Raw genomic sequence first — 14636 nt, forward strand, 5'->3', positions numbered from 1 at the left:
GCTAATTATTTTAGCAAGAATTCAGCACCTCCACAGACAAGCATTTGAGTGTTTACTGTATGTCACACCCCAAATAGAATATCTAGAGCAAACATCTTTATATTTTTTCTTGCCCCAATCCCCTTTTTATAAATAATTCCTAAGACTGATTGATCTAGGAAAAGGTCATTTACCTGGCATCATTAGAAAAAGGAGTGATGCACACAGGTGAATTTCGTAGGTAACAAAGATGCCTAAGCAGCACATTTTAATAAAACAGGTAAGATACTAGGCACTCAAAGCTCTTTAAGTACAAACATTTTGTGAAATTTTAGACACTGATCAAAAGTTTTCTAAAATATATTACAAACCCTTTTCTTTAAAGAGGACTTGGTATATTCTTTTTAAAATTTTTAATGTTTTCTAATTTTTTTAATTAACATATAATGTATTATTAGCCCCAGGGGTACAGGTCTGTGAATCGCCAGGTTTACACACTTCACAGCACCCACCATGGCACATACCCTCCCCAATGTCCGTAACCCCACCACCCCCTCCCTACCCCTCACCTCCGACCTCCCCACCCCCGATAACCCTCAGTTTGTTCTGTGAGATTAAGAGTCTCTTACGGTTTGTCTCCCTCCCAATCCCATCTTGTTTCGTTTATTCCTTCCCTACCCCTCAAAATCCCCACATTGCCTCTCAAATTCCTCATATCAGAGAGATCATATGATAATTGTCTTTCTCTGATTGACTTATTTCGCTCAGCATAATACCCTCTAGTTCCATCCATGTCGGTGCAAATGGCAAGTTTTCATTTCTTTTGATGGCTGCATAGTATTCATGTGTGTGTGTGTGTGTGTATATACACACCACATCTTCTTTATCCATTCATCTGTTGATGGACATCTAGGTTCTTTCCATAGTTTGGCTATTGTGGACATTGCTGCTATAAACATTCGGGTGCACGTGCCCCTTCAGACCACTACATTTGGATCTTCAGGGTAAATACCCAGTGGTGCGATTGCTGGGTCACAGGGTAGCTCTATTTTCAGCTTTTTGAGGAACCTCCATGCTGTTTTCCACAGGGGCTGCACCAGCTGGCACTCCCACCAACAGCAGAGGAGGGTTCCCATGAAGAGGAGTTGGTATATTCTATTTAACATTTTCTGCTAACTCCAGGTCATTCTTATGAATACCACTGATGACTTTTCGTGGTCATCTCCTCAGAAGTCCGAGCTGGGAATGCCTTTTCATCTCCCTACCTGAAGTCAGTCTACGGCGATCTGAGTGTGTCTGGGATCCTGTGTCTCTCTCTTTTTTTTTTTCTCGATTTAAATCTCCCACCCCCACCACTGGTCATCCGGTTCTCCGAGGAAACCTCACTGCTTCAGCTGCTCCCACGCTACTGCAGCCTCCTCCCTCGCTGTTATTAGCTTTTTAAAATTCCTGGGCTAGGAAACAGATAAATGGGCTAGAGATGCACAGAAAAATAAAATTAAATGGGTTCCTCCATACATAGCATATGAAGTTCACAGACTCTGTACAGTTTATTTTTGCTTCTCTGGCCCATTTTCTTCTTTTGGCTGCTGATCCTGTACCACAGAACAGAAGTTGCTAGAAAGTGAGTGCTACCTTGTGAGCCACTCTAATATCAAATGAGATATTACTGTTAAATGTTCTTAATGTGGCTATTTCAACAGATCTTTGTTTCTATGTAGAGTCTGAAACACAGGCCACAGTACCACCACTAGCCCCGAACAGGCCTTTGGTAAAACAAGAAATAGGTGCCCCTTCTTCAAAGTGCTCGATTGCTCTCAGCTAGAAACCGAGACTGTCCAAGCTGCCTCTCCCATGTACGCCCCCGAGCCTGAGCCTCTCTGTGTAAGCCCAGACCTAGGACTCCAACCTTTTTGTCCGTAATGCCTGGCTAACCACCAGAAAGGGACTTAAAAAAAAACAAAAACAAAAAACTGGAATGCCAGTTTCATACAAAAATTTTTACATTACTCTATATTGTTTTTCAAAAACTAAAATACTGATGAGATGAGCTCATCATCTTGTTAAAAAGACTCTGCAATCTCTTTAATACAAAACTCATTTGTTTCTCTCTCTCTAGATGAGTCTAGGAGTTGTATTTTAAAAGTCTGAACTGTCCTAGAGAAACAATATAAATTTCGGGACACCTGGGTGTCTCAGTTGGTTAAGCGTCTGCCTTCAGCTCAGGTCACGATCCCAATGTCCTGGGATCAAGACCCACATCAGGCTCCTTGCGTGGCGGGGAGCCTGCTTCTCCCTCTGCCCCCTGCTCATGCTCTCTGTCGCTCTCACTCTAATAAATAAATAAATAAACTTAAAAAAAAATAAATTTCCAAGCTTCACCTTGGCAACTAGTAAATACAGTTTAAACTAAGATTTAAATTAAGATTACGCAATAACTAGGAGAACGTATTTTGACAGTCACCCTCTATTACCTCCACTCCAAAATTGAGAAAGGCACCTAGGTGTGACATCCCAGCTAGAATTATACAAGGATGGTTATACACAGTGGTACATTATATTCAAAATTATTTTAATAATTTTTTAGTCATCTAGGGCAATTCCATATAGTTAGGTATACAAGGATATTGCAAGGGAACTGTTAAGATCCTTTCTGGACCATTCTTATATGGTCCAGCAAATCTGGAGGTTGGTATCTCAAATATTTATTTCTGAAATAAACTTTTGCTTTGTCAACTGTAATACATCAAATTTGGGGTGCTCCTCCACACACCCCCCCAAAAAAGAAAAAAATAGAAAGAAGGAATATCACAGGAAGCTGAAAATAAAATCATTGGAAGGGTCAAGGAGAGCTTCTCCACGTGGCTCCTTAACAGCCGTCTGCTTTAAAATTGGTCCTTAACCAGATGTAATGTGTGGAACTTATTTAATCTGGATTTGAACAAATCACCTGTAAAAAGACACTTCGAAGAACAAGGAAATTTGATTATGGACTGGATCATTGATAATATCAAAGAATTGGTGTTAATTCTGTTAAGTATGATGTCGGGATTGCATTTATGTAATCTGTCTCTTTAGGGGTGCAAACTGATGGAGAGATGTAATAGACAAATCTGAGACTTTTATAATGACCGGAGAGACACAACACAGAGTACTAACCACTATACAATCACAGCCGTGACAGGAGACAAAAACTGAAAGTGGCGACACTGGACAATTGGCCAAAGTAAAAGGGACAACTGTTGGATCTCAATCATGGATATGCCCTGTCAACCGGGTGATTCTATTTTTTATATGTTTGAAACTTTGTGAACATTTTTGTAACAAACACAGTCTTTTAGACATCCACCTCTTCTCATCACACCTTCTCAATCATCCATGCGCCAAAATTCAGAACAGAAACCGATGGAGAAAACAAGGAAGCTGAAGGAGGTGGGAAACAGTGAAGAAGGTTGAGGAGAGGAACAGACAAGGGTCACAAGGACTATTATTCTTAGAGCTGAAAAAATGAGGTCAAATATATATATATATATATATATATATATATATATTTATACACACACACACATACATTAAGGTCAGGTGTATTTAACAAGTAACAAAAAAAAGCAAAAAAGTCCCTTCTGAAATATATACTCAAAACCTAGAATTCAACCAAAAGCAACATACTGTTTTTATTGGGTACTAATTCTACTTCAAGTTTCTCACGGTGATTCTGTGCTGGAAACAACACGCTGATGAAAGCAATTTAATGCCTCACAATGTCAGGACTCACTAAGAGGGAAATACTGATTTGGGTGTAATACCCCAGTTTCCACAAACATAAAATGGTGGTGTTATACTGATAGTAATGATTTGCCACAGGAATTAAATCAAAGTCCACATACGACTTTGTCAGCATTCTGTAAACAGAACTCACTCACATGAAAAGTATAGTAAGAATGATCTCCGCCAAGAAAGATAAGAACCTCCGTACATTATCAGGCCCAGGCGAAATAAAGTGGAGGTTCCTGAATGCACCAGTTTCCAGAAAAGGCTTCCCCACCGTTCCCAGTCTTCTTCTGAAACCCACACAACCCCAGGAAGACATAAGCGCTGCTGTGTGACTACCAATTTAGACATAAGTGAGCACCTAATTATCTTCGGCCAAAAGCAACTAACCTCAACTTTGTCCTAAGGCTTCAACAACTTATTTTTAGGTTGTTTCAAAGACTTACACCTTGATTTGACAAGAGCACATTTATTTTTAAAGGCTGTGCAGAAAACATTAAAATAGGGGCATCTTCCTAAGACATGGAGGTGATTAGCAGAACTGCCCCACAACAAGTTTACAGAGAAGCAGATGGAAGAATGACCTCGGGAGCTCGGTAATGAAAGTTGAGCAGGAAAAGCGCTTTTCTCTAGCTGACTCAACCTCACAGGGGGACCTTAACAGCATTCCTTTGTGCTTCAATTTCCTACTCAGCTAAGCTCATCAGCGACTGTGAAAGCTCAGGATGCAGAACACCACAAAAACTGAAGGCAGACATTTAATGGCTGAGCCACCCAGGTGCCCCTAATAAATAAATAAATCTTAAAAAAAAAAAAAAGAGTACACATGACCCCTCAGCTCTGGAGCCTGAGAGAGTCACACAAAAGCTGCACAAACAGGAAAGGGAAAGGAATGTAGACCACCTCTATCCTAATTAACCCCAACTACACCGAGTCAGTGCTGACCTGTGCCCTAAGCGTTTCACGCGTCTCCCCCGACCCCTCACCACTGGTCCTGCTGTGGTTTTATCTGATTTGCCCATGTTTTCAACCTAGTTAATGCCTATGTGGTAAATCAGCTTACAGCAGGGAATGACCATAAGACGGCAGACTTACTCATTTTCTAAGAAACAACATCTTGGCAGTTAGCTCTGTGTATAAAGTGTTTCACACGTCTTAATTGCTTCTTCAAGGTCAACCCCTAAGTGATCTCACACAACAAATTCACAGCCAACCCCCCTTCTCTTTCAAACTGTTCTGAGGGGCACCTGGGTAGTTCAGTCAGGGAAGCTTCTGCCTTTGGCTCCGGTCTTGATTGATGCCGGGTCCTGGGATCCAGCCCAGCACTGGGTTCCCTGCTGGGTGGGGAGCTGACTTCTCCCTCTCCCCTGCTCCTGCTTTCTAATTAATTCTTTAAAAAATCTTAAAAAACAAAAGCAAAAACAAAAAACTATTCTGAAATTCTTCTGTTTGTAAATGACATCATTTATCTAAGATACTCGAGTTAACATCGTTAATTTCCCCACCATTTTCCTTTCCTACATTTCACTGTTTACAAATCCCCCCGGTGCCTACCCTGTCCATTCCCTTGAGAAACTGCTACCGGCACCACCTTACCATCGTTCCCCTGGCCCGTAATTAGAGCCTCCTAAACACTCTCCCTGTTCCCCATCTCCGGCTCTTCCATCACACAGCCTCTCAAATTTCTTCCAGAAACACAGGCTCACACTGCTCCCTCCACAAAAACCTTCCAAGACTCCGTCAGGACTCCCCCAACCCCTTTAACCTGCTTTACTGTTTGCCACAGTTCCTATGGCCTTCCAGATACTGTGCCTCCAGCCACAAGAAAGAGCCCAGGGACATTCACTGCTGCCTGCTGCGTTCTCTGCTCCATCCCTGGCTCCCAGAAGATGCCTGTCACAGAGTAAGTGCTCAGTAAGTATTTGATAAATGAATGAATTCAGCAACGGGCTGAAGATCTTCTCTTAGTCACTCAACTTCCCTCTCAGCTTCCTCTCCCACAACCACTTCTGTCTTGGAGATGCCCTCCCTCTCAAATCTGTTACAACCCCTCATTCTTCAAGGCCCAGTCCAGAAGCCACCTCCTCTCTGAAGCCTTCTGCAATGCTTCCTTTTGCAAAAATGAAGGACTCCTCACTTTGGGCTCACACAGCGCACACATTCACTTGTATCTTTACTGTTCTGTTCCTCCTTCTTCCCTTTACATTTTGCCAGGACTCTGTAGCCCCAGAATCCAGCCAGACACACACACACCGATTAGTAAAAAAACTGAGCACATGGCTTACATTTTTTTGCTTTTTAATGAAATGAGAAAGGATTTCTGGGAAAAAGGACACATCTGGGGCGCCTGGGTGGCTCAGTGGGTTAGGCCGCTGCCTTCGGCTCAGGTCGTGGTCTTGGCGTCCTGGGATTGAGCCCCGCATCGGGCTCTCTGCTCCGCGGGGAGCCTGCTTCCCTTTCTCTCTCTCTCTGCCTGCCTCTCTGCCTGCTTGTGATCTCTGTCTGTCAAATAAATAAATAAAATCTTTGAAAAGAAGAAAAAAGAGAAAGAAAAAAAAAAAAAAGGACACATCTGAGTGCGTCACCTAGTAGTGTCTGACACTTAGTAGGAGCAGTACATAGTAACTTAATCAGGTGGAATACTGAGACGCTTTTCATGCTTATTAAAAAGGTGAGTAATCCCGGAAGAGTCAAGACTGTAGGCAAAATCTCGCCATTTTAGCACACTATGAATTAGATTATTCGAGCCTCTCCTTCCAGTGGATTTCGATCGGAAGGGCAGCAGAGAAAATGAGTCCCCTGGGCAGGGGTAACCTCGCGGGGGTAAACACCCACCCTTTAGCTGCAACAAGTTTTCTATCCCTACCCGCAATAGCTGCAACAAGTTTTCTATCCCTACCCGCAAGAACCCAGAGCAAAAAAACAGGAAAACACCAGTCGGTGACAGGCAGCTATAAACCTTCAGTAAATCTGATTATCAATTCTCTGAGGGTCCTGCATTCCTGACTACTTCATTCCTGAGGCTTTCCGTCCTACCTGCTCAGAAGTTAAAAAACAAACACCAGAGTGGATTTGAAGTATGTGCTTCATTATTTCCCAAAGTTTCCCTCGGAGCTCAAGCCGATCCCTAAGAAGTGCATGTTCTACGTGAACACTCCAAAAGGCTCGAAGAGTTCTGAGTAAGTTAAATGAAATTAAGACTCAAGAAGGGTGAGGCCCCAAACCTCACTCCTGTGGTCCTTTGGACCAGCCAGCCAACCACTTAAGTCAGAAAGAACATGATATAATTTCCAGGTTTATCTAAATTTTGGCATAACTATTATTAGGAGTAAAAATTTACAAAGGGGAGCCTGGGCGTCTCAGTTGGTTGAACAGCTGCCTTCAGCTCAGGTCAGGAACCCAGAGTGCTGGGATCTTCCTGCTCAGCGGGGAGTTGGCTTCTCCCTCTCTGCCCCTCCCGCCCCCGTTTGTGCACTCTCACTCTCAAATATAACCTTTTTAAAAATTATAAAAATACCCCAAGTCCATGGACAACTTCTAGTCCCCACCCCCCACAGGCCACCAGCATCTCTAGCCACTGTCCTGAACTGATCTTAAGTTGCATTTTTTTTTTAAGTCTGCATGGAAGGTGGAAATTCACTGTGTTCAGACATGCTTTTATCACTAATGTGACATTCTCTTGGGAGACTGATAAAGCTAAGCCTCTTTAAAAAAAAAAAAAAGTAGATTTTCCTACATTTTAAGGTCCAGTTCCATGAACTTTCAGAATTTGAAAATGAGCAGAAAAGCTGAGAGGATGGCACTCTGGGCAACTGGAAAGAGCAGCTCCCGCAACACTGAAGGAACACAGAAACCCACCAGGCCTTCCTTCTACTCATTCCCTCGGGCAACCCAACACTGCAAGTTTCCAATTCCTTAGAAGCCCGCTGCTCCGGTTTCTTCTACTCGCACTAACACCAAGTGTTCTAAACCAGTGTCAGGAGCAGCTGGGTAGTTTGGGGAGGTGAGGGCCATGTATTCATGTATTCATGTATTCACCTGTGAATTCCCCTGAGCCTTCATGCAAGACACACCTCTGCTGATTAATTTCATCTTTCCTCAGCAAGGCAAAATACCTGGTTAAGTAAAAAAGGTTGATCGCCAGCTGAATACAGACTGTTTACCAAAGTTAATTAAGAGGATTCTTTCTTCTAAGAGTTGTACAGGAATTTGTGAACTGGACAAAAGGGAATATCAGAGTTCAGAGCAGCCAGTCAGCAGCAAGGCAGACCTCACCTGAAAAGGAGTGATTTCTCCGCCAGGTGACAAGCTAAGTGGCACACAGTGACCAGGGTGTTTGTCAGTTGACAGCGGCCAGTACAGAGGGAGCCAATTAAATGTCTACATGGACTGACAGCCCTCTCAGGACCTCTAATCCCAAAGTGGCTCCAGTCTATGATAGGGTCAAGAAGTCAGTTTTCCAAGGGATTCTAACCAGATCTCAATTCTCTTCCTAACTAAACCCTAAACTCAGAGTGTCCAGACCTCCCAGGATGGTTCGGGTCCAGAGTCTACATTCCTAGTTAAGTTTAACCTTCTTAAGCAAAGATCATGAGTATGAATGGCAACTATACAAGGGAGAGAGAGTAACTACCAGAAGCTGGACTGTTACCTACTCAAAACTCCTTCAAAGTATTAACAGGTGTACCAGGTGGGTTTATTTATGACCACTCTCATGCTCCAAGCAGACTATTCCAGAATCCCATCGAAACTCTTCAATCATTTACACCTGAAGTTACTTTTTCAATTTAAATGGGGAGGGGGGGAATGCAAGCATGCAACCCCCCCAAAACAAAAAACCCATAAATCCATAAATTAATAACTCACAGAGAGTGTATCATATTCTCACCAACTCCAAACCAAAATTATCAAAAATGATTTACATGGGGTAAGTGCTCCAGTATTTGCCTCAAATCCTCAGCATCCAAAAGGCAAACCACGTAAACATTTTTGTCCCGTAAGACAAAATCTTAGCCCCATCTTTCTCAAGGACAATTTAAAACCCTATGATCGAGGTGTCCTCGTTCAGAAAATTCTCCGAAGGATTTGTACGATAAGGTAACAGACTCTGAAGGTGACACCTTTTCTAAAGAAATGAAAAAATTAATACGAATTAAGTAACAACAAATGACGCGGTGCTTTCTGTTCTCCATGTTGTGTCTCACATGTCCATTAATCTTTGTCACCTCCGTGCAGTTGTGGAAACCGAGGCAAGACAACTCAAGTAATGTGCAAAACCACATCTGCTGAGAGACGGGAGACTCAGAGTCCGGGAGTCTGGCGCGGGAATCTGTGCCGGTGGTTCCCAAACTTCCCCGCGCCCCGGAATCAGCCGGAGAATCCTGAAAACTCATTCATCCGCAAGGGCGCCAGCCTGGGGTCGGGCGCGTTCAAGATCCCCCGGGGACTCTAGGACAAGCTGGGGAACCGCTTGGCCTGCGCCTGTCACCCGGACCTCGCTGCGAGCAACGTCGCCGTAGTTCCGCGGCTGTGCTCGCCCCACGAATGTCCTCGGCAAGGCGCCGAACCCGGGGCAGACACACAGGGAGCAAACAAAAGGGAGGGAAAGAGGCGGCCGGCCGGCAGCCCGAGGGTCCGGCGAGCGGGCCGCGCCAGGACGCGGAGCCGCAGCGCGCGCGGCGGCGCCCGTGACCTCCGGCCTGGGCAGGGGGCGGCGGGCCCGGCTCCCCGCGACGCCGCGGGAGCCCGAGGCCCGAGCCGGCAGGTGCCTCGGCGGCGCAGGCCCCCGTCCCGCGGCCGGCGGAAGCGGGGGGCGCGCTTGCCCGCCACGTGACTGCCCCGCCGGGCCGCGCGGATGCCGGGACGGGGGCGCGGGCGTCCCCGGCGCACTCCGCGGAGCGAGGCGGAGCCGGCCGGGGGGGACCCAAGTTACTCAGAGCCGCCGGACCGACGCCGCAAAGTTCGTTCCGCTCCTCGGCCGGGCGGGGATGGGAAGTGCGGGGCGGGTCCCGAGCGGACCGGGGCGCGGGGGGGAGGGAGGCGGCGTCAGGGGTCCCCGGCCCAGCCCCCGGGCGCTTCCCGTCCCCACCGAATACCCACCCGGAGGTGAAATCCTGCTGCACGCTCAGCAGCCGCTCGCGCAGGGTCTCCAGCATCGCCGCCGCCGCGTCTCCTCCGCTCAGGCTTCAGGCCGCCGCCGCTGCCGTCGCCCCGGGTCCCCCAAGGCTGCCGCCACACCTGTCACCCGCGCGCCCCGCACACTCGCAGCCGGCCCCGCCCCCGGCTCGGTAGGTGCCCCGCGCCGCAGCCCCTTCCGCGTTCCCGCCCCCAGCTCGCGCGCTCCCGCCCCGCCCCCGCCGCGCCCAGGCCCGCGCAGGCGCAGTGGGACGCGTCGGCCGCGGGTTGCGGAAAAGGGGCGGTTCTTCTCGTCCAGCTGAGTAAGCCACTGAGGCCCTGATGCCTTTTTGTAGCCCAAACCAGGCCCTCTTGTTTTTCTCCGAAACAGAATTGGCATCATGAGAAAATGTTTTCATCGAGAGCTTCGCTGAATGCAGGGCTGGTTTTTACGGTTTGGAAGAGATTTGGGTAAATTTCTTGGCAGCATGCACATCCCTGTAGCACCAGGTACAGGATCTGACCCCGCGGCTTTGTCCTTGGATGAGACAGTTAACTATTCTAAGCCTCGGTTTCTTCCCTCATAAAATGGGAACGATAACCAGCTGTTTCGACATCACCCTTTTCCACTTCGACCTTCATGATGCTTTTGTGCCCTCCATACCAAAGGAGATCGCCTTTGTCAGGTCACCGTGGACTGCCATGTTGCCAGTGACATTTGTTACTTACCTGCCCTGATTTTTTTCTCGACCTCTCAGTGGCTCTCAAAGCAGTACCTTATACCATTTTTTAAAAATGATTTTATTTATTTATTTGAGTGGGGGAGAGAGAGCATGCAAGCGAGAGCACAAGAGCAGGGGGAGGTACCCTGGTGAGCAGGGAGAGCACAAGAGCAGGGAACCCTACCTCAGCTTCAATCCCAGGACCCTGAGATCATAACCTGAGCGGAAGGCAGAAGCTTAACAGACTGAGCCACCCAGGTGCTGACCATCCCCCCACATGCCATTTTTAAGACACATTCTTCTCTTGCCTTCTCTTGACATCGTATTTCTACTCTCCCTTCCCCTCCACTCCTGTTTCAACAGCCGCTCCCAGGGCCCCATCACCAGCCTCCCGCTCTGCATGTGTGCTCTACCATGCTGGAAATCCTTTCAAGGCACTGATGGACGCCCAATTCTCTATTTCCAGCCCTGTCCTCCTTCCTGCCCCTTCAATTTAGACCAGTTGCTCACTTAACATGTATCCAGTGTAGGCATTCCAAGCCAACATACCCCAAATTGAAGACTTGATTGCATAGTCAACTCCTGACTTGCTCATTCCCCAGTCTTTTCCGTTTTAGTAAATGGCGTCACCATCCACCAAGTTGTTCAAGTTAAGCCACTCTATTTTTATTATTTCCAATCCACTCTATTTCTAAAGTATTCCTGGAACCTCCTCCCCTTTCTCCATCTTCATTATAATCATTTTAGACCAGGGCACTGTCATCTCACACTAGGAACACTGACAGTTCCCCTGATTCTAGTCTTTTGCCATCTACACCCCTGTAATCCATCCTTGACATGGCAGCTGAAGAGAATTATCTAAAAGAGCGATCAGATTATGTTGCTCTCCTACTTTAAAGCCTTCAGTTGCTTCCTGTGCCTTCAGAATAAAATTCAAACTCCTTACTTGGCTTAAAAAGTCCTAAAATTTGACTCCTTCCTGATACTCTATCCAAAGCAAGTAAGCAAGTATGAGTTTGAACTGTGTGGGACCACTTACATGTATTTTTTTTTCAATAAATACATTAAAAATTTTTTGGAGATATGTGACAATTAGAAGAAATCCGAAGAGGAACCACAGAGCCTAGAAATGTCAAAAAAAGAAAAATTAGGTATTGTTGCAAGAATACAGTATATAATACATATATAAAATAATCTATTTATATTATATTGATAAAGCTTCCAGCAAACAATAGACTATTAGTAGTTAAGTTTTGAGGAAGTCAAAAGTTATATGTGGATTTTCAACTGCTAGGGGATCAGTTCAAGGGTCAACTGTACTACTCACCTATCATGACCTTGACATTTAAGCCATAGTAACCTTGTGTGTGTGTTCCTTGAAAACTCCAGGTTCATTTCCATCTTGAGGCCCTTTCACAAGCTCTTCTCCAAAGTGTCCCAGTGTTGGCTTCTTTATGGCATTCAGATCTCAGCTTAAATATCAACCCCTTAGGTAGGTTTTCACAGATCATTCACTTCCTGTACATGACCTATTTCTCAACTTAGTACACATCACTCTCTGGTAATTTATTTAATAATTATTAAGAAAAAGTTGTTTATTAACTAATTTTTTTTTAAGATTTTATTTATTTTATTTGACAGAGATCACAAGTAGGCAGAGAGGCAGGCAGAGAGAGAGGGAGGAGGAAGCAGGCTCCCCGCTGAGCAGAGAGCCCGATGCGGGGCTCGATCCCAGGACCGTGGGATCATGACCCGAGCCGAAGGCAGAGGCTTTAACCCACTGAGCCACCCAGGCGCCCCTATTAACTAATTTTTTAACACCATTTTTTAAAAAGATTTTATTTATTTATTTGACAGAGAGAAATCACAAGTAGGCAGAGAGGCAGGCAGAGAGAGAGGAAGGGAAGCAGGCCCCCTGCTGAGCAGAGAACCCGATGTGGGACTCGATCCCAGGACCCTGGAATCATGACCTGAGCCGAAGGCAGCGGCTTAACCCACTGAGCCCCCCAGGCGTCCCAACACCATTTATTTTAAATTCAGGGCTGGGACTAGGGTGAGGCAGATAAGGCATTCACTTCAGGTGCAAAATTTAAGGGGAGCCAAAAAGCTCGGTATTCAAAATAAATAATATTTTAATGCAATATTTTTAAAAATCAGAATTCATGCAAAAAATGTGATAAAATACCAAACATAAACAGAAAATACTGATTGTTTTGTTGTAGGAATCAAATAAGATAAAGCATGTGGCTTATGGTTGGGGCAGTGGGGAACACCTCTTGCCCCCTCTAGATAATTTCTTCCCTGTGGAGAAATCTCCTTCCACAGTGTAACACTCCACGCCTTTCCTGGAGAAGAGGTGACTGTGTTGGTTAGTAAGCTAGGGACAAAGGAGCCCAGCCCCATCTTCTTTTCTTTATTGTGGCTGCAAATATCCAGCAGAGAACACTCACTCCATTCCACAAGGACTGGCTGCCTGGTGAGGAGGCTGGGCCGACCCAGTTGCTTTCTGTGACTGGATAGGCAAGCCTTAAACTGAGGTTCAGTAACAGGAATTCTGCTGGCCCATAAATATTACATAAGCCATGTGTTTCATCAGCCTTACCAGAAATGAAAATGAAGTTCTGGCCACTTTATGCTGACGCTCTTGTCTTATTTCTCGGTTGGTTCAGACAAGTAAGGGAGAGGGGTGCTGTCGTTAAGCCCTCCTCCAACCTCCCAAAAATGGGTACTGAGTAAGTGATCACATGATCAAGTCTATCGAGAAAGATGCCTCAGTATTTAGTTGATTTGGAAGCCACAGTTACTGAGAAATACTACATCTTTAAAAATTTTATTCAATTAAGTAACTACCTCTGCTCATAAATTGTCAATTTACTATTTCATGGGTTCCTACAAAGGACCAAATCAGAACAAAAGACTCTGCCCATCACTAGGAAATGGCTTTACTTGTCGTGCCCAATCATTTTTGTCTTGACCACTGCATTATCAGTCTATGACACGTGTATGTCTCATTTTAAGGTGTTTTACGAACATTTTTAATCCCATCATGTCTGGTAAATCATAAAAATCAGTGGAAGTTTTAAAAGGGCTAATAAGAAAGAACAATTATTAAGAAACAAAAGTAAGTTTTAGGAAATGAATGTAAAGAGAAAATGGCTATGGTCACAAATGCTGTTTTGCAAGAATGATTAAGGACCAAGGTTTGAAGCACGTGCCATGTTGTGCTGATCTTAGGATAATTAGCCGAAAGCTAGGAAGATTGATTGGCAAAATGAAAACAACAATAAAGTTTTTAAGTGTAGTTAGAGAAGCAACATCAATATTAAAGGCTACTGGCCTCATCTTAATCCAGCAACTTGTTGAGAGTTGATCTGATAATTAGCAAAGCACAGAGAAAGCTCTGGTTATAAAACATTTGGCACAAGCACAGAACCTGGACTATTGCTTCCCTAGAGCAGCAACATGAGTGTCAAGTGGAAGTTTGTAGTAAATGCAGGTTCTCATGATCCACCCAGACCTACTGAATCAGAATCCAAATTTTAACAAGATTCCCAGGTGATTCGTATTCATATAAGAAGTGAGAAGCACTCCTCAAGGACACTGGCCAAGGAAAGGGGTTCGCTGTCTCAATGGATTCTTCGAGTAGAGAGTAGGAAGTGAGAATCTGGTAGAATTAGAATCAAAGAGAAAGAGGCTATAAAAGAAGAAGCTATAGAACCCAGAATATGTCACACCACTTTATTGGCAGCGGTCCTCTGGCGTAACTGAAAGGCACAGTAGCCATGTGAGTTACGGAAATCTTAGGTTTGTAAATCTACAGTACGCCAATATTAACTTATTTATAAGTTTTTACAAACTAAGATATCAATATTTTTGATATGTTAATTTTAAGTGTTTAAAGAGGTCAGAAGAAACCATTTAAAAGCTTTAATCCTTTCTCGTGAGGTGAGGATAGTTCCAAGAGTAAGGTGAGCTATGGAAGCTGGAAAGGTAACATCAGCATGGCATTTTGAGAAGGGAAGCAGAGACCCGAGCCAGAGAGAGGCAGCA

The 14636-nt window shown here is 45.1% G+C and overlaps 1 protein-coding gene across 2 annotated transcripts in view; it reads right to left on the minus strand.

Moving 5' to 3' along the window:
- Window positions 1–12036, minus strand: part of DTNBP1 (dystrobrevin binding protein 1) — a 131193-nt gene extending 119157 nt beyond the window's left edge. Inside the window, exon 1 of one of the 2 annotated variants that reach the window (XM_082731837.1) lies at window positions 11914–12036. In XM_082731837.1, coding sequence (XP_082587963.1) covers window positions 11914–11987 — 74 coding nt within the window. In that variant the 5' untranslated portion in view covers window positions 11988–12036. Of the gene's footprint in view, window positions 1–9849; window positions 10090–11913 lie in introns of those variants that run through there. The other variant, XM_082731838.1, reaches the window with a different exon arrangement.
- Between the last annotated feature and the right edge of the window lie 2600 nt (window positions 12037–14636).

The sequence above is a fragment of the Mustela nivalis genome (assembly GCF_964662115.1).
Source record: "Mustela nivalis genome assembly, chromosome: 5".
NCBI lineage: Eukaryota > Metazoa > Chordata > Mammalia > Carnivora > Mustelidae > Mustela > Mustela nivalis.